The following is a 20085-nucleotide window of genomic DNA, read 5'->3' on the forward strand; positions in this document are numbered from 1 at the left end:
ATTTCACCTACCTGAAAAGTAGGTACAAACGGGCCAGAGTTGTAAAGAGCACCTTTTGGCCTCCTCCCAGGGCAGATGCTTTGAAAATCGCCCCACTCTAATTTCAGAATGAGTTTAGGTGGCATCCATTTGACTTGTTCTCTGGGGTTCAGTTGCACATCCAAAACACCGCTATTAAACTCATATCTGGTTCTAAAAAATATGATCATGTTACTCCACTACTACGAAAAGCTCATTGGTTACCAGTCATACATAGGATAACATATAAAATCGCCCTTTTAACTTTCAAAACAATACAAACACCCCCCCCCCCAGTATTAATTGACAGACTTCTAATCCCATATGACCCACCTAGGGCTCTTAGATCCACTTCTCAACATACTCTTAGTGTCCCATGTCTAAGGATAATAGGTACTCGCCGTACCACAATCTTCTCGGTAACTGCGCCTATGATTTGGAATTCTCTTCCTATACATATAAGATCCGAACAAAATATACAGAAGTTTAAAAGCAATCTAAAATGTTCTCAGTTCTTGGTCCCATTTTGTTCAATATTTTTATAAATGACCTGGAAGATGGAACATCTTGTAATATAATCAAGTTTGCGGATGATACAAAACTATGTCGGGCGGTTGGCTCTCAAAGGGACTGTGAGAATTTTCAGAAAGATCTAAATCAGCTGGAAACGTGGGCGATAAAGTGGCAGATGAGTTTTAACATAGACAAATGCAAGGTGATGCATCTGGGAAAGAAAAACAAAGAACATGAATACAAGATGTCGGGGGTGACATTAGCCAAATGCGAACAGGAAAGGGATTTGGGGGTGCTGATAGACAGAACCCTAAAACCATCGGCTCAATGTGCGGCAGCGGCGAAGAAAGCAAATAGGATGTTAGGCATGATTAAGAAGGGGATCACGAGTAGGTCGGAAGATGTTATAATGCCACTTTACAGAACAATGGTCAGACCACACTTGGAATACTGTGTCCAACACTGGTCTCCATACCTCAAGAAGGATAAAATTCTGTTGGAGAGGGTGCAGAGGCGAGCCACGAAACTAGTCAAAGGCATGGAGAATTTAAGCTACATGGAACGCCTCGGAAAACTGGGACTCTTCACCCTCGAAAAGAGAAGATTGCGTGGGGATCTGATAGAGACTTTTAAAATATTAAAGGGATTTGATCAAATTGACCAGGAAGCAGCATTAGTGACATTTTCAGATGTGACGCGGACAAGAGGTCATAGCCTAAAACTGAGCGGCAGCAGGTTCAGGACAGATGTCAGGAAGTTCTGTTTCACACAGCGCGTGGTGGGCGCTTGGAATGCTCTCCCGGAGGAGGTGGTGGCGGAGACTACGGTACTGGGATTCAAGCGCAGGTTGGATGCACACCTTCTTGCAGATCATATTGAGGGATACGGGAAATCCGGGTCTCCAAAAAGGAGCACCTAAATGGGCCTCCGCGTGTGCGGATCACCGGACTAGATGGACCTCGGTCTGATCCGGTGAAGGTGAAGGCGTTTCTTATGCCTGTAATTGACTATTTGATTTAGTCCAGCAAATTTGTTAACTTTTCCCTACCCTAATGTACTTTCCTTTTATGTATCTTTTCTCGATAAATATTGTAGTTCTCCCCCTCCCTCCCCTCCCACTGTACCACTAAGGTCTTAATAGTTAAGTAAGAAAACTGTCTGACTTATTTGTTTGTCTATAAAAGTTTTTATTATCATGGTACAACGCTTAGTATCCTAGGATAAGCGTTTAATCAAATATATGAATATAAACTTGAAATAAACTTGTGTTAGATCTACACGCCCACATTTTGTGTGGTAGATTTGGGACAGGCATATGGCAGTGTATGGGACCGAAATTCCATTGCACTCATAGCTGGCTAGTGAGAAATGTTTAACTCTGAAAACAGCTCTCATTTGGCATTATATTCCAGGAATACCCCTGATGGGACAACTAAGGCCTAGATTCACTAAGCTCACCGATTGTGTCCCCACCAGTTGGCGAGCCTTCTCCATCCCCGACACGATTCACTAACCTTCTGCCCGATCCGATCCGCACCTGATCCGACCTGGCATGCAAAGTAAGGAAGGCAGCGATTCACTAAACTGAAGAAGGAACACCGGTATTGGGCTGGCTGATCCAAAAAGAAGCCACCGCTGAGGACCAGTCGCTCCCGTCCTTGCTGACTCTCCTGCTCTCTGCCGCCCTGAAATCCCAGTATCAAAAAAAACTAAAACCAACAAAATAAAACATTTTAAGAACATCTCCTGCTCTCTGTTGCTCTGTCCCTGCCAACTCTCCTGCTTTCTGCCGCCCTTCCCTGCAGTGCAAGCCCGTGGTTTTAACCCACGGGCTAAAAGCATGTTCTGTTCCAGAAGTACAAACATCCAAGAAAGACTGGTGGACTCAATGTACTTCACAAATATCCTTTATTTCTTCAGACAAATAACTCATTGTCTCGACATATACATGTTTCGACCAAAATGGCATGCCTCAGGAGTCTTGCAAGCCATGTGGCGAACTGAAAAACAGGTCCACATAAAGGAATTTACTCAAATTGACCACACACAGCTGTAAAAAGTTGAAAGCTCCGTTCAAAGTACTGGAACGTGGTCACTCCAAATGCGTTAAAAAAAAACAACAACAACAAAAAACGCATATTGAGTGACCACGGTCCAGTACTTGGAGAGACCTCCCAGGAAAGAGACTTGGGAGTTCTGATCGACAAGTCGATGAAGCTGTCCGCGCAGTGTGCGGCGGCGGCGAAAAGGGCGAACAGAATGCTAGGAATGATAAAGAAGGGGATCACGAACAGATCGGAGAAGGTTATCATGCCGCTGTAACCAGGCCAATGGTGCGCCCTCACCTCGAGTACTGCACCCAGTACTGGTCGCCATACATGAAGAAGGAAACGGTACTACTCAAAAGGGTCCAGAGAAGAGCGATTAAAATGGTTAAGGGGCTGGAGGAGTTGCCGTACAGCGAGAGATTGGAGAAACTGGGCTTCTTCTCCCTTGAAAAGAGGAGACTGAGAGGGGACACGATCGAAACATTCAAAATACTGAAGGGAATAGTCTTAGTAGATAAAGACAGATTGTTCACCCTCTCCAAGGTAGGGAGAGCGAGAGGGCATTCCCTAAAGTTGAAAGGGGATAGATTCTGTATGAACGTAAAAAAGTTCTTCTCCACCCAGAGAGTGGTAGAAAGCTGGAACACTCTTCCGGAGTCTATTATAGGGGAAAACACCCTCCAGGGATTCAAGACAAAGTTGAACAAGTTCAACTTATAAACTGGGACGTACGCAGGTGAGGCTGGACTCATTTAGAGCACTGGTCTTTGACCTGGGGGCCGCCACGTGAGCGGACTGCTGGGCACGAAGGACCACTGGTCTGACCCAGCAGCGCCAATTCTTATGTTCTTATGACTCTCCTGTCGTTGTACTACCATAAGTACAAATATCATGAATTTTGCTTTTCCTCTTCACATGTTTCTTACAGGGCTGTGCTTAGAATGCCAGGAGTTTCGGTTTCTGTACTCTTTTTTTTTCAGAAGCCTTAAACTTAAAGTGCGTTTTGTTCCAGCCCCTCCCCCTCCCTTGTTTTTGACCTCACTTGTGTAGAGAGCCGGCGCATGTGCGGATAGTATTTACAGACAAAGAAGATGGTCTGCGATTCGTGCAGTCGCTGTGGGGGGTGTGCCTCCAATCACATTAATTTGCATGAGGAGGCGTAGTGAATCAGTCGCTACAGATCGGATCTTAAAGGCGAGTTTAGTGAATCTGGCCCTAAGTTGGTATAGGTCAGGGGTCTCAAAGACCCTCCTTGAGGGCCGCAATCCGGTCGAGTTTTCAGGATTTCCCCAATGAATATGCATGAGATCTATTTGCATGCGCTGCTTTCAATGCATATTCATTGGGGGAAATCCTGAAAACCCGACTGGATTGCGGCCCTCGAGGAGGGACTTTGAGACCCCTGGTATAGGTGGCATTCATATGAATTTAACCAGCAAAAGGGCTCTAATTATGTGATATGTCAAAGGGAAGCCCCCCTCCCCAAATTGTAACTTTCTAAGCCCATAAAAGCACTGCTCAAAACTGAGATATTTAAACAATTTCAGCCTGTTCTACTCGTTTAGAGATGTGGGGTTCATAGACAACGGCGCGAAAGACAAAAGCGCGCGCCGACAATTGAGCGCCGCCGCGACGCTCTAAATTACAGTTTTTAGGGGCTCCGACGCGGGGTTTTGTTGGGGAACCCCCCCAGTTTACTTAATAGACATCGCGCCGGCGTTATGGGGGGTTTGGGGGGTTGTAACCCTCCACATTTTACTGTAAACTGAACTTTTTCCCTAAAAACAGGGAAAAAGTGAAGTTTTCTGTAAAATGTGGGGGGTTACAACCCCCCACAACGCCCCCACAACGCGGCGCGATCTCTATTAAGTAAAGTGGGGGGGTTCCCCCCACACCCCCCCCCCCCGTCAGAGCACTAAAAACAGTAATTTAGAGCGGCGCGGCGGCGCGCGCTGCGCTCAATTGTCTGGGCGCGCCTTTGTCCCGGCGCGCTTTTGACCTGACACCGAGATGTGGAGTTTGGATTAAACTAGTTCAGTGGCGCACAGAATCTGCGATTCCCTTTACCCGTGGCCTTGCATCGGTTCTCCGAGGCGAAGCGCGCCTCTAGGTCCCCCTTCTGAACTTCCTAAAACAGCTGCACTGGCCTCCAGGGTTGCAAAGGGTTTGTTGTATCACTGATAACATTTTCTATCAGTGCTTGTACGGATCTGTTCCTTTGAACTTTCAATCTCCCTGGGACACGGCCATGTTTAGCCCTATAGGGGCAGCCTCCTTCCCTCTGTCTAACTGCTCCCCTCAGACTTTTGTCCCGACTCTGTCCTTTTCATGTATTTTGTAAGAAACTTTTTATATGCACAAAAATGACTTTAAATTTTCAGGCGATAGAGTGGTTTTTGTCAAAGTTCAGGACAGCCCTGGAGGCGGAGGCTCCCGCTGACCATAATGTGCTTTTTTTTTTCCCTCCTTGACACAGTGGAGCTGAATGAAGTGGGCTTCAAGTTTGTACAGAAGTGCATCAACGCTGTGGAGACCACAGGTAAGCTGCAAACATTGCGAGGGGGAAGATAAAATGTAGCGCAGGTGGGTTTTGTGTTCGCTCAGACTTCTCATTGTCTTATTAAACTCCTGCTGTGCCAGCCCTCAGGCTATGAGTGAGGCCAGCATCTTTTCCTCCAGGTGAGCCCTGTCCAGAATACACTCGCTGCCTTTGGTAAACACACTCTGGCCCAGAGACCAGCAATCATCACTAAACCTGTTTTGGCAGACTTAGTGCCGATTGCATTTGCCGACCCAAAGCAGAAAACAGCTCGCTGCGTGGTGTTCTGCACGATCGCTCGTTCTCTGATCCGACCATGCAAATAAGCTCATTAATATTAGAATGCCACGTAAGCTAGTGGAGTTCTAACATGTTCTAACATGGCTTCCTGATGCACAAAAAGACTGATCTCTTTTAGTGAGCCAAAAAAAGCAACTGATCAAGACCAGTCACTTACCTGTCTAATCTTAGCAGCAGGAGGAATGCCCACTCCCTCCTGCCATGCCAACCCACACCCTCCCCCCCCCGCACCAGAAAAATTGGCAGAAGGGATGCCCAAACCCTTCTGCCATGGTGACTCCCCACCCGCGTGAAGAAGCCCACTCCCCAAATCATCCCCTAACTTCCTCCCCCCCCCAAAAAAAAAAGTAGCCAAGAGGGATGCTCCCCTGAACCCCTTCCTCCATGACTTTTTCGTTTGCAAGCAGGAGGGAAGCATGGTCCCTTCATATTCAAAACCCTGCTGATCCAAACTGGCAGGCCTTCTCGCCTTGGTGCATCATGTGATGCACCTAATAGGTCCCTTCCCGTGCATCACATGGGATACTGAGGAAGGAGCCCAAGGCCCTGATTGGCTCAGACATCTAAGCCTCCTCCCCTGGGGAGGAGCCTTAGGTTTTTGAGCCAGTCAGAGCCTTGGGCCCCCCCTCCCCCCCAAGCATCACGTGATGTGCCGAGGAGGGAAGTCCCACAATTTTGGATCAGTGGGGCCTTGAAGATAGAGAGACCGTGCTTCCCTCCTGCTTGCAACCGAAAAAGGTACCGGGGGGATTTCGGGGGAGCATCTGGTGGCAGGAGGGAGTGGGCATTCTTCCTGCCTGCCTTTTGGTGTGGGGGGGTGGGAGGAGGAGAGTAGGGGCTGGTTGGGGGGGCGGGCCTTCATTGGCAGAAGGGAGTGGGCATCCCTTCTGCCATTTTTTCTGGCGCAGGAAGTGGGGTCAGCATGGCAATCCTGCAGTTTTTGCTGCTATGAGGGGGTGGGGTCAGTTCCGGTTCATTGGGAAGGGCTGTCATTGGTGGAAGGGGGAGTGTGTGCTTTTTTTCTTTCTTTTTTTAATGGGGCAGATATTGTGCGCGTGTAACACACACAGCATTTGTGCCCATTAAAGAAAAAGGGAAAAAAAGGTTTCCTGCCCCAAAGAGCTGAGTGGCAGGAGGTTGCTTTGGAGGCTTCCCCTGTTTCTCAGCTGTTTGAACTTTCTCTATCTGCTCTGTGCATATGTGAGTTGCTCTCGCAGCGATCAGTCAGACAGGAGAGTTGGGGATTGTAACGAGCCTTCACTCAAATCATTTGCATTGAAATCTTTTAGTGCATCAATAGAATTGGCCAAAAAATCAGATCGGAGCAGAGCCACACGTTCTTACCGATCTTCTTAGTGCAACTAGGCCTCTGTCAAGTACAAGCAAGCGATTTACTACTGAGGTAGGCTGATCCAGGCAGCGTCATACACTGTATTAGGCCAAAGTACTTAAGTGGAAGTAAAAATAAATATATATTTTAATACTTAAGAAAAAGTATAGTGAAGAGCACATAAAAAATGCTACTTAGGTGAAAGTAAGAAAGTTATTATCTAATATAATAAGTTTTTGAAAAAAATGTAAAAGAACATTAACTGCAATGAATGCAACTGTTGTTAATGTTTTTATCCCAATAACTTTACTCCTCTACAATTCAATCCACTTTGCTTTTAGTAAAACTAAATCTTGAACACGACTCTGTCATGTGGGTGTGTTTGAGTCCATTAATCCAGCGCAGCTAAAAAGGAGTTCCAGCAACAGTGCTAGCAGAACGTGGATTGTTCCTTCATATCAAACCAGGCAGAAAATCTACGGATTGTCTTCTGACAGGGTCTGCAAGTGTTGATCAAGTGAAACTCTGCAACTCTTGACTTCCAAATGGCAAAGAATGCTTTATCATTCCTGTCATCTGCATTAGAAGTAGTGCTGTCTGATCCATCATGTGTTTCGCTATCATCAAAGAAATAAATAGAAACATGGTGGCAGATAAAGGCCAAATGGCCCATCCACAGCATCCACTATCTCCTCCTCTCCCTATTGGCTAAGGCTCTTAACATTTGCATCTCCTCTTCCTATAGGCTAACACTCTTAACACTTGCATTGTGATGTCAGAGAACTTTCTGATTATAGAAACATAGAAACATGATGGCAGATAAAGGCCAAATGGCCCATCCGCAGCATCCACTATCTCCTCCTCTCCCTATTGGCTAAGACTCTTAACATTTGCATCTCCTCTCCCTATTGGCTAAGACTCTTAACACTTGCATTGTGATGTCATAGAACTTTCTGATTATAGAAACATAGAAACATGATGGCAGATAAAGGCCAAATGGCCCATCCACAGCATCCACTATCTCCTCCTCTCCCTATTGGCTAAGACTCTTAACACTTGCATCTCCTCTTCCTATAGGCTAAGACTCTTAACACTTGCATTGTGATGTCAGAGAACTTTCTGATTATAGAAACATAGAAACATGATGGCAGATAAAGGCCAAATGGCCCATCCGCAGCATCCACTATCTCCTCCTCTCCCTATTGGCTAAGACTCTAAATACGTAAAATCTTTTGCTTGATATCCTTGGATATATCAGGAACTTTTGATTCTGTAGACCTTCAAAAAATTATTGTTAAGATTAAAAGATCTCGGGGTATTGCAAGATTGTTTTTTTTTCCAAGTAAGAAATGGGAATAAGATTTCGAGTAAATTTCAGGTGAAAAGTGGAGTTCCACAAGGATCAGCGCTTTCAGCGTTATTATTCAATATCTATATTGCCGCTATTGGTCAGTTGTTTCAATCTTTAGAGGTCGAATACCGCATATATGCGGATGATATAATATATTTCTTCCCTGTGTGTGTATGGGGAGATGGATTAGAAAAGTTATTGAGTAATTATATGAGTGAAATTACTGGATGAATGGAAAAACAGGGTCTAAAATTGAATGTAGAAAAGACTGAGGTAATGTTTGCGGGGAAATCTGATCAGGTTAATTGGCCCAAAACGTTGAAAGTGATGGATGAGGTATTACGGTGAGGGAGTCATTGACAGTCCTGGGAGTAAAACTAGACCCAGGACTTACAATGCTTTGTCAGGTGGTAAAGACAGTGCAAATCTGGAAGATGATATCTTTCTTCTCAAAGGACCCTCGAACACAAGAGGACATCCGCTCAAACTCAGGGGAGGGAAGTTTCGTGGAGACGTCAGGAAGTACTTCTTCACGGAACGAGTGATAGAGCATTGGAACAAGCTTCCAGTACAGGTGATCGAGGCCCGCAGTATCCCAGACTTCAAGAACAAATGGGATACCTATGTGGGATCCCTACGAGGGTCATACCAATGAATAGGGTCGCTAGGATATTGACTTAATAGAGCAGGTCAGTAGAGTTAAGGGGGCCAGTAGACTTAAAAGGGGGTCAATGGTGTGGGCAGACTTGATGGGTTGTAGCCCTTATCTGCCGTCATCTTTCTATGTTTCTATTTACAACCAATGGTGTTACCATCTGACTTTCGTGATGTTGTACCAGCAATGATCTTGTCGCACCTGTCATTGCAGGTGGTACAGAATGCTGCGGCTAGATTGATAACTGGAACATCAAGATATGAACCCATTACTCCATATCTCTGACAATTACATTTGTTGCCAGTTGCATTCAGGATTCAATACAAAGCAATTATGATGTGCCACCAATTTTTATATGGAACGATCCTTGAATTTTTTTAAGGGCTCAATGTCAGAGTACCAAACGTCTAGATCTTTGCGCTCTGAAACTTCGTCATTGCTGAAAACAAAGGCTAACTCGAAGTATGTGGAGACGGAGGCCATGACTTCTATATGCGCAAGGGTTAAGTTGTGGAATGGCCTGGTTGGTCAGATCCGGAAATGTAGAGATAGGAGCTCATTTAGAAAAATGCTGAAAACACAATTATATGTACTGTAGATGCATTTCTTTGAGAAATTGATCCTATGTAAGGACTGAATCTGTCTGTCTTGTTTTAACCTGGTTTTGAATTGTATAATATTTTATGTATGTAACCATTTGTAACCGCTTTTGGAATTAAATGGTATATCAATTTTAAAATAAATAAATTGTGATGTCATAGAACTTTCTGATTATAGAAACATGTTGGCAGATAAAGGCCAAATAGCCCATCCAGTCTGCCCATCCGCGGTAACCATTATCTCTTTCTCTCTCCGAGAGATCCCAGGCCCTCTTGAATTCAGACACAGTCTCTGTCTCCACCACCTCTTCCGGGAGACTGTTCCATGCATCTACCACCCTTTCTGTAAAAAAGTATTTCCTGATTACTCCGGAGCTTATCACCTCTTAACTTCATCCTATGCTCTCTCATTGCAGAGCTTCCTTTCAAATGAAAGAGACTCGACTCATGCGCATTTACATTACGTAGGTATTTAAACGTTTATCATATCTCCCCTCTCCAGCCTTTCCTCCAAAGTACACAGATTGAGATCTTTAAGTCTGTCCCCATACGCCTTATGACGAAGACCACACACCATTTTTAGTAGCCTTCCTCTGGACCGACTCCATCCTTTTTATATCCAGAATTGTACACAATATTCTAAATATTCCAAAGTCTTAGACAGGGGCATAAATACCTCTTTTTCCCTACTGGCCATACCTCTCTCTTTGCAACCTAGCATCCTCCTAGCTTTCACTGTCACATTTTCAACCTGTTTGGCCACCTTAAGATCATCACATACAATTGCACCCAAGTCCCGCTCTTCTGTCATGGACATAAGCTCTTCACTCCCTAATTTGTACCGTTCCCTTGGGTTTTTACAGCCCAAATGCATGACCTTACATTTCTTAGCATTAAATTTTAGCTGCCAAATTTCAGACCATTCTTCAAGCTTCGCTAGGTCTGTCTTCATGTTAATCACACCATCCGGCGCGTCTACTCTATTTCAGATTTTGGTATCAACCGCAAAGAGGCAAATCTTACCCGACAACGCTTCAGCAATATCATTTATAAAAATGTTAAAAAGAACAGGCCCAAGAACAGAACCTTAAGGCACACCACTGGTAACCTCCCTATCCTCAGAGTGATCTCCATTGATCACTACCCTCTGTCGCCTTCCACTCAACCAGTTCTTAACCCAACCCGTCACATTGGGACCCATCCCGAGGGCACTCAGTTTATTTATTAGACGTCTGTGTGGAACACTGTCAAAGCCTTTGCTAAAATCTAAAATCTAGCACAAATCCTTTATCTAATTCCCTGGTCACCCAGTCAAAGAAATTGATCCGATTTGTCTGACAAGACCTTCCTCTAGTGAATCCATGTTGCCTCTGGTCCTGTAATCCACAGGATTCTAGAAACTTGACCATTCTCTGTTTTAAAAGCATTTCCATTAATTTGCATACCACATAAGTCAGACTTATCGGCCTGAAATTCCCTACGTCTTCCTTACTTCCACTTTTGTGTAGAGGGACCACATTCGCCCTTCTCCAGTCCTCCGGTACCACTCCCGACTCTAGAGACGCATTGAAAAGGTCAGTCAGAGGAGCCACCAGAACTTTCCTAAGTACACTATCCAGCCCCATCGCTTTGTCTACTTTTATTTTAGCTAGCTCCTCACGAACACAACCCTCTAAAAATCAATCAGGGTCTATTACTCCTCCATCCCTATTCACGCTTGTCTTCTTCAGCCATGAACACAGAACAGAAATATTTGTTAAGCAATTATGCCTTTTCTTTATCAGCTTCTGCATATTCCTCCCCTTCACCTTTGAGTCTCACAATGCTACTTTTGTACTTCTTCATATCGCTAATATATCTAAAAAATGTCTTGTCCCCATTTTATTGTGTCAACTATTTTTTCTTCCATTTGCATCTTTGCTTTCCTGACTACACGACCAGCCTCTCTTATCTTTTCCAGATATTTTTGCCTGTCTTCCTCTTTCTGTAGTCTTTTGTAGCTTATGAAAGCTAACCTCCACCCTCTTCCTCCTCTCCCCATGGCAAGGCCTCCTTTGTAGAGGCCCTGGTGGCCTAGGGGTGTCTTTGGAGCAGGAACACCCTGAATTGCTCCCGCCCCCATCTTCAGCGCTGGAAAAAATGGCAGCTTCAGCAGTCTGCCACAGAGGTCGCAGCCTCCATCTTGGTATCGGGAATGGCCTGAGCAGCAGCAACTCGCTCCTGCTCAGGCCATTTCAAAATGTCCACTGCAATCGCCTGTGGTTGTCCTGGCCACTATTTTTTTCAGCACGGAAGAAGGGGGCAGGAACAATTCAGGATGCTCCTGCGCCCAAAAAACCCTTAGACCACCAGGGCCTTTACAACGTAGACCAGGGAGGGGTGTTTGGGGATGGGAACATGCTTTCTGTCAAAGGGGGTGGGGGAGGCTAGCGTGTGGCAGCAGGGGGCGGAGCTACAGATTTCAGGTCTGTTTTGATGCTGAAACTGAAATTTGGTCAGCCTCTAATAGATCCTATCCCCTTAGTAGGTTTCACAAAAAATTTTCCTAAAATAAACGTGACCATGCTCAGATCATTTGAAAGTTTCCCAACAATATGCATGCAGTATTTTCTAAATGTGTTTCTCTTTTTGGGAGAGGGATGTACAGGACGTCTTAAATTTTCAGCTAATTTAAAATTAGGGTTACCATATTTTGCGTTGTAAAATCCTGGATGCTTGGCCACACCCTGTTCTGTCCCACCCCGCCCCACAGAAAGCCTTGTCTCTTCATTCCTGACCTCCGGGCCGTGTCTGAGGTCCTCTGAGCAGGTGCGGACGCTTGTGATGTCATCCACACATGCTCAGAGGCCCTCCAAATGCGGCCGGAGCTTTCCAAAACCCAGACAAACTGATGGGTTTTGGAAAATCCACTCGGGCAACTGGACAGGTCCTCTAAAAAGAGCCCATGTTTGGGTTTTCCTGGATGTCTGGTCACCCGAGTTAAAATAACAGCCCCACTAGCCTTCCCCTGAGCTGGGCAGCCTGTGGTCCAACAGTACTGAAGACATTTCATGTGGTTCGGCAGGATTGCCAACTGGCTCCAGATTCAACAGTTGGGGGTTGATCTGCTTGTGGAGACGTTTGGTTTTGGTTTCACCCCACTGCATTTGCTAAAGGAAGCAAGATCGTGTGTGAAATGGGGTTAACCCAGGGCTTGATCACCTTGTTGAGAGAATCTGAAGCGAATCGGCAACCTTAGCCTGGGAGAAACCGTTCACTTAACCTCCTTAAAATTTGAGTAGAATGTTGTGTGGAGTTTTGGATTTGATTACACTCTATAGGTCAGACATGGTAGGTATTTGGTAATGTAAGTTAAGGCATTATTGTGTGTTTTTTGCTTTATTTTCAGCAAGAGCTTATTTATTAATCACTCGCGTTAACCCTAGCTCTAGGGTAGTAGAGGGTTTAAGTAACTTGCCTGAGGTCACAAGAAGTGGCAGCAGGATTTGAACTGGGCTTTCCTGATTCTCAGCCCAGTACTACAAGCATTAAACCACTAGCACTGGTCAAAATCACCTCTTTTGTTTCTGGAGAGCTGAGAAGAGGCTTGTACTGAGCGGTGGACATAAGTTTGGATCAACGGCACTCGTTCTTTGTCTATTTTGCAGGAATGAGGTCCGAGGGCGTCTACAGGACAGTGGGCAGTAACATCCAGGTGCAGAAGCTCCTCAATGCCTTCTTTGGTAAGACTGACTGACTGTGTTTCTCGGCAGATTCGTAACAGCAGCTGTAGTACAAATTTATTTGTGAGCTTCTTTGTTACCCTGTGATTTGCGGGATATCCAGAAACAATAAACTTGAAATGTAGGTGGTCTGAGGGGCAGTGATGGCTACAGATTTCTAAAAATTTCAGCAGGGAGTTCTGAGCCCTTTTGGCATGGGGTGCTATAGACAGTGGCATAGTAAAGGATGGGCGGGGGCAGACCGCCCCAAGTGTTGTCTTGGAAGGGGTGCCAGCTCCTCTCCAACACCCCCCCTGCATGTCACTCTTGTACCCTCCATTCCCTCCACCACATATCTCTTTAAATCTTCACTAGTGTGAGCAACTTCTCAAGCTTTGTGCTGGTCTGGCTCCCTTCTGAAATCACTTCCAGGTTATGGGGCCAGGAAGTGATATCGGAGGGAAAGCCAACGCCAGCATGAGCTGTAGGCTGGCGAAGCTGCTCGTGCTGGCCAAAGATTTAACAAGGTCCCAGGGGGAGGAGCAGGAAAGTGTGGAAGGAGTGGGGGGATGGCACCACCACTCCTTGCTACGCTAGCTGTGGACATGCATTCTTTTACTGGCCTATTTCTGTGTCGGTCCAGTCCACGGGGAACACATCTTTCCCCGTGGGAACTTATTTTCCTGTCCCCACAAGTTCTTTTCCTGTCCCTGCCCCATTCCTGCAAACTCCATCCTGATCTGCACAAGCCTCAAACACTTTAAAATCCTAAGTAGCAACATTCTAGAGCTCAGATTGTGATGTCATAATGCCTCATTCCACCAATGCCTAAGCTCCGTCCTCACCTGCACAAGCCTCACACACTTTAAAATCATAAGTGTTCAAGACTTGTGTGATTAAGGCAGAGCTTACAGGACTGGGACAGTGACAAGACACATGGGGACGGGGGAAATTGAGTTCCTGTGGAACTCCTGTTGTAGTCTCGTGAGACCACGGGAACTCACAGCACGGCTCTGCACGTGGCAGGAGTGTAGAAAGATCACTCCTGCCCCGCGTCACCACTAGACCACCAGGTAAGGTCCATGCTCTGATAGCCCCACCCCTCATCCCTGGCCGCCTCTGATCGCCTCCCTCCAAGTCCCGGGGCCGTTATTTTTCGATGCCAATGAGCAATTCTGAGGGGGGGGGGGCCTGGGGAAAAAACACATATAATCGAAACCCCGAACATCAAAACCGCAAATAGGGAGGGGGCTGTGTTATCTTTTTTCATGAACAGCAATGCACCTAGTTTTGAAAATGCCAAACTTTTTGTGTCCTTTGACTTAACCCTTCCGTGTTCACTGTTGAATCCTGCATCACTTTTACCCTGGGAAAAGGGAGTGCAACTTTCAGAGCAAAGAGCCGTTTGGGCAGATATCCCAACTTTTTGCCCCCCGATGGGTTGCGTCTGACTCCTGACGCGGTTGAGGAAAGGATTCCGATGCTGCCCTGCGATTTGTAATGCGAGGATATTAGTGGAGTGCTCGCAGTCTCGTGGAACCCGAGTGACTTTTAACACACGAGACATACAATACATTAGTGTCTCATATACCACAGTTTTCGGCCTACAATAAGATTGAGATCAAGTTCTTGAGGTTTCGTTGTTTGAAGGAGAGTTGGATTTAGAAGGAAGGAGTGAAGGATAAGAAAATGGCTGTGGAGTTAAGAGAGAGTCTTTAGTTTCTTCCGGATGCATCGTTAAGTTAGGAGAAGGGACAGTATGGGTGCAGAGAGGCCCAATGGGATGAACCCCTATTCCAGAAGCTGCACTGTGCTACTGTTGCGAGGTTTCATGATGGGGGGGTGGGGTGTCTGTGGACGTGCTCTAAGGGATTGTCACAGACTGTCCTTCTGCCGTTTCTAGATCCGCAGTGCCCTGGTGATGTTGACCTGCAGAGCAGCGACTGGGACATCAAGACCGTGACCAGCTCTCTGAAGTTCTACCTCAGGTAACACTGCGGGGGGGTTGGGGGACGTGAGAAGAATCGGAGCCCACTGCCCTGCGCTGGGTACATCTGGTGCGCACCTCTTGCACGGGACTGTGTACGCAGTGGCGTAGCGAGGGTGAGAGGCGCCTGGAGCAGTGGTGCCCCCTCCCCCGCCCTCTTCTTTGCCCACCATCCACATGCTCTTTTCCCGCCCCCACTGCCGCCCATGCACGCTGCTTCCCTTCCCCCGTATCTCTGTAATGTACCTGGCGCGAGCAGCAACCCCCCCAACCTGCTGTCGCACCAGCGTCGGCTCTTCCTCTGATGTCACTTCCTGGGCGTGGATCCAGGAAGTGACATAAGAGGAGGAGCCGACGCTGCCTCACGCCAGGAACATTACAGAGGAACCAGGGAAGGGAAGCAGCACGCGTGCACGGCAGTGGGGATGGGGGTGGGGAGGAGGACGTGCGCCTGAGCCCCCGGGGGGGGACACCCCTCCCCCCTTTTACTACGCCGTTGTGTTTTGTATGAAGATGCTCTGCTGAGGACACATTCTCTCGTCCTCGTACTGCATAGAGGCTCTCCGTGAGGCAGAGCAGGGCGTCGTTTTAGCGTAAATAAATATTTTGTAAATTCAGGGAGTGAACTCACACACTGGGCACCTTCTTCAGAACAGGTGTCAATTTGCACAAGAGGGTTTGTGCGCTGCCAGGGGTCACGGGGGAGGGGGGGCTGTTTCCTAAAGGCAAAAGGGAGCCCCGTTGCTTTTCCAGATCAAGGCTCCTGTGAAATTTCCTTCCGTGTAGCATCTGGCCACTGCTGCACTCGGGTGTCTCCTCCTGCACCCCTGTTAGGGCTTATAAAGAGGGAATCTGAAAATCTGACCTCAGCATAGGTACGCAGATTAAACCAAGAGGCCTGGCTGATCCTATCTGTACGGGCGCAGATCCTAATGAGCTGCTGTGCGTGTCTCTCGCTCTAATTTGCATATCTGAGCTGCCGCACAAGAGCCTGTGGTGGGGTGAGGGAATTGGCTTAGTGGTTAGAGCAGTGGAGCCAGGGTTCAAATCCTGCCCTCTGCCACTGCCATTCCTTGCGACCTTAGGCGAGTCATTGTTTCTGCCGTTGCCCGAGATGCCCAATTAGTTTGTAAGTCCTTTGGGGCAGGGATTTAGTGCACCTGCTGCTTATCACGGATGTCGAGTAGCATTATAAAAATAGTATGAATATTTCTTGAAAGGGTTAAAAAGAACAGTTGAAAAGCTAAAAGGGTAGAAAGTGCAGCTGGTTACCAGTCCCTTGGGCCAGTAACGTTTCTCTTTGATGCCCTGTGAATGTGTGCCGGTGACATGCAGGTTGTTGACGTATCGTTGCTGAGGTTGACTGGTAGAGTGAGATCCATCACAGCTTGCTCTTACAAGTCCTGAAGTTTTTGATTCACTGAGTGCATGGATGTTTAATTATGATTTCCCTAAGAAAAGCAGGGCTCCAACTGTTACCATCAAGACTGCAGTGGATTAAAACCAGGGCTGATAACAGATGGAGTCAGCTGGTGACCCTGTGCCGTTCACAGCTCTGGATGCACTGGGCCAGGGGATTCAGAATTAACACCCCTCCCCCCCCAAAGGGGAACTTAATTCAAGAATTACAGCTGGACATACTCTCATTCTGAGAGAGCAAGCTTGTGAAGCAGAATTGTAGCTGTGGAATAACGCTGCATCTCTTTGTACTCCAGGAACCTCTCGGAACCTCTCATGACTTACAGACTTCACCGAGAGCTGATCTCTGCTGCCAGTGAGTCTCGTTCTTTTTTCACCACAACGTTGGGGTTTCTTTTCTGTTGTGTTGAGCAGGTCAGGGAACCCTGAGATTCTGTGAAAACTGCTCTCTTGTATTCTTCTGGTATGAAAGCTGTACCGAAGGCCGAGCGATTAGTGTGTCCGCCTAGTGTGTAAGGGAGGTGGAGGCCCATAATTGCTCCCTGGTCATTGCCTCCTCGTTTTATCCGTGGTGTAGTGAGTGGGGGACATGATTCTAGCTCAGTTAGATCCAGAGGGCGCGCAGGGCCCGAGCCCCTTGGCTAAGAGGCAGGACTTTAATCAGGTGTTGCCCTTTTGTTATTTTGCAGAATCAGAAAATCTGGACTATCGACTGGGGGCCATCTACTCCTTGGTCTATAAACTTCCTGACAAAAACCGTGAGATGCTGGAGCTGATCATTCGGCACCTGGTCAGGTAATGCGCATGAGGAAGAGCTTCCTTGATTTTTTTTCTCTTATGCAAAAGAGCCACCTTAGATCTGTAGATTGTGTAGTGCTCCCCCTAGAGGCTGGCAGGACTCTCACCTATAAAGTCCAGGTCCGAGCTCTTCTATCCAGATTCGTAGTTTCAGAGAAGCCTTGAAGTGAGTTGGGCTTTGACTCTCGCAGCCGATTTTCTCTTCATCGCCTCATTCAAATTCAGTCTTCCTTTTTCACGTTGCTTTTAAACCCCCTGCAGCTTTTATTCATTTTCGGTAATAACGGAAACTCCCTATTCGTGATTTTCCTGTTCTGTCTTGAATTCACTGTAAGCTCTGAGGAGTGTGTTTATTAGGCACAGTCGGTGTATGTTTCTGATTTTGGACCATTCTCTTCAATTCCCCTTCACTCCTCTCTTTGATTCTCTTCTCCTTTTAACCCCCATTTCCTTCTTTTTCCATCTCTTTCATGTGGTTTTTTTTTTCCTTTTCTCCTGTTTTTCCTCTTACCCTCTTTATTCATCTTTTCCTCTTCCCTGTTCTCTTTTTTTTTTTTTTTTCGCACACCTCTGTTCATCTGACTCCTTTCCTTTCCATCTCCTTCATCTTATCCTTTTTCACATCCTTTCTATTTTTATCTCCTCTGTCATTCCTCCTTCTTTCCTTCCTGCTTCTCTTCCTCCCATCTTTTCTCTCATTCTTCTTTTGTTCTTTTGTTCCATTCATTCCTATTTTTTTAAATCTTCGCATCATCCCACCTTCCTTCCTCTCTTCTTCATCTCTCTTTCTCTCTTTAGAGTATGTGAATACAGTAAGGAGAACCTGATGACCCCATCAAACATGGGGGTGATATTTGGGCCCACGCTGCTGAGGGCACAGGAGGACACCGTTGCGGCAATGATGAACATAAAGTTCCAGAACATTGTGGTGGAGATTCTCATTGAGCACAGTGGCAAGGTATGAAAGAGGTCCCCTGCACCATGTCCCTGGGGGGGGAATCTGCTCTTTAAACATACAGTTGGAAGGGTGAAATGGGAGGCTGCGTGCAGGGGTACTTCCCTGTGAATTAACTCTGACTGGACAGAAGCCAGTGGGCAAGTCCTGCAGACTCTGCAGAGCTCCCTGGCAGTGACCTGGGTTGGGAGACAATCCAGTGAATCCTTTCTGGTGAAACTGGTTTGAAAATCTGGTAAAAGGCAGAAGTCCAGTGTTTTTCAGACAGAGGAATGAGAAGAGTCGAGGTGAATGTGTGTTTGACTAGAGAGATTGAAATTAGAGAATGACACGGGGAAAAAATCTGTCCCCGTCACTGCACCATCCCCGGCCCACCATCCTCTGCACCGCCCCGTCACCGCCGTTCCCTTCACCGCCCTGTCACCGTCACCGTCACCGCCCCGTCACCGCCACTGCCATCCCATTCACCGCCCCGTCACCGTCCCCGCAGCATCCATATAAGCCTCAGTATTGCGAAAAACCATGAAGACAGAAGAGAGTCCTGCCACTACTACTACTGCACTGAGAATCTGTTTCAGTGCCTCTGCCCTGTAGTAAAAACAGAACATAAAATAAATCAATTAACTTGTCCTCCCTTTCAATGACGTGTCCCCCATGTTCACCTATAGCTCGAATCAGGTCAATTGTGCACACTAAAAATGCAGGAGGATGTGAGCGCAGGCAGGCAGTGATACAAAAAAAGCAGACACCCGACCCGACTGCAGTGTTCCGCCATCTCCCTCCCTCCATCTCACCTTAGATGTAGAGTGTGCCGGCTTTCTTTTTCGCCCAGCCGCATGTGCGGGTGCTCATTTGTTCAATATTCTCCTCTGACGCAACCAGAAACAGGAAGTTGCAAGAGAGGAGAAGATTGATCAACGCGAGCGCGGCTTTTTGAACGCATGCGGCTGGGCGAAAAAGAAAGCCGGCATACTCTACATCAGTCTTTTTCAACCTTTTTACACCCGTGGACCGGCAGAAATAAAAAAATTATTTTGTGGACCAGCAAACTACTAGGACTAAAATTTTAAAACCCTGTTTCTACCCCATCTCTGCAAATAGAGAAATATAGTGCAAAATATAGACAGCAGATATAAATTCTCAAAACTGACACATTTTGATCACTAAATTGAAAATAAAATCATTTTTCCTACCTTTGCTGTCTGGTGATTGATTTCATGAGTCTCTGGTTGCGTTTCCTTCTGTCTGTGTATCCTTTCTTTCATTTCTTTCTTTCTGCACTCAGGCCCAAGAATTGTCCCTTTCTATTTCCTCCCTCTTTCCTTCCTATGTCCTTCCCATGCCTCCTTCCCATGTCTTTAGTGCCCCCGGTGCCTCCTTCCCATGTCCTTAGTGCCCCTTCCTGTCTTTAGTGCCCCCAGTGCCTCCTTCCCATGTCTTTAGTGGCCCCGGTGCCTCCTTCCCATGTCCTTAGTGCCCCTTCCTGTCTTTAGTGCCCCCAGTGCCTCCTTCCCCTGTCTTTAGTGCCCCCAGTGCCTCCTTCCCATGTCCTTAGTGCCCCTTACTGTCTTTAGTGCCCCCAGTGCCTCCTTCCCATGTCTTTAGTGCCCCAGTACCTCCTTCCCATATCCTTAGTACCCCTTTCTGTCTTTAGTGCCCCCTGTGCCTCCTTCCCATGTCTTTAGTGCCCCCGGTGCCTCCTTCCTATGTCTTTAGTGCCTCCTTCCTATGTCCCTCTCACTGCCTTCCACACTTTGTCCCACCCCCAAAGCCTGCCTGCCTGCCTGTGCCTGTCTACTTTTCTCCCTCCCTAGCCAAAGCCAGCCTGCTGCCTCCCTGCCGCTAAAAAAAAAAAAAAAAAGCCTCCCTTCT

At 46.9% G+C, this 20085-nt stretch overlaps 1 protein-coding gene across 1 annotated transcript in view; it reads left to right on the plus strand.

The window, feature by feature from the left end:
* OPHN1 (oligophrenin 1) overlaps positions 1-20085 on the plus strand; it is a 234600-nt gene that overhangs the window by 166060 nt on the left and 48455 nt on the right. The window contains exons 13-18 of the mRNA XM_033945796.1: positions 5056-5118; positions 13001-13075; positions 14958-15042; positions 16757-16815; positions 17150-17255; positions 18057-18216. Coding sequence (XP_033801687.1) covers positions 5056-5118; positions 13001-13075; positions 14958-15042; positions 16757-16815; positions 17150-17255; positions 18057-18216 — 548 coding nt within the window. The remainder of the gene's footprint in view (positions 1-5055; positions 5119-13000; positions 13076-14957; positions 15043-16756; positions 16816-17149; positions 17256-18056; positions 18217-20085) is intronic.

The sequence above is a fragment of the Geotrypetes seraphini genome, chromosome 5 (genome assembly GCF_902459505.1).
Source record: "Geotrypetes seraphini chromosome 5, aGeoSer1.1, whole genome shotgun sequence".
In the NCBI taxonomy this organism is placed as follows: domain Eukaryota; kingdom Metazoa; phylum Chordata; class Amphibia; order Gymnophiona; family Dermophiidae; genus Geotrypetes; species Geotrypetes seraphini.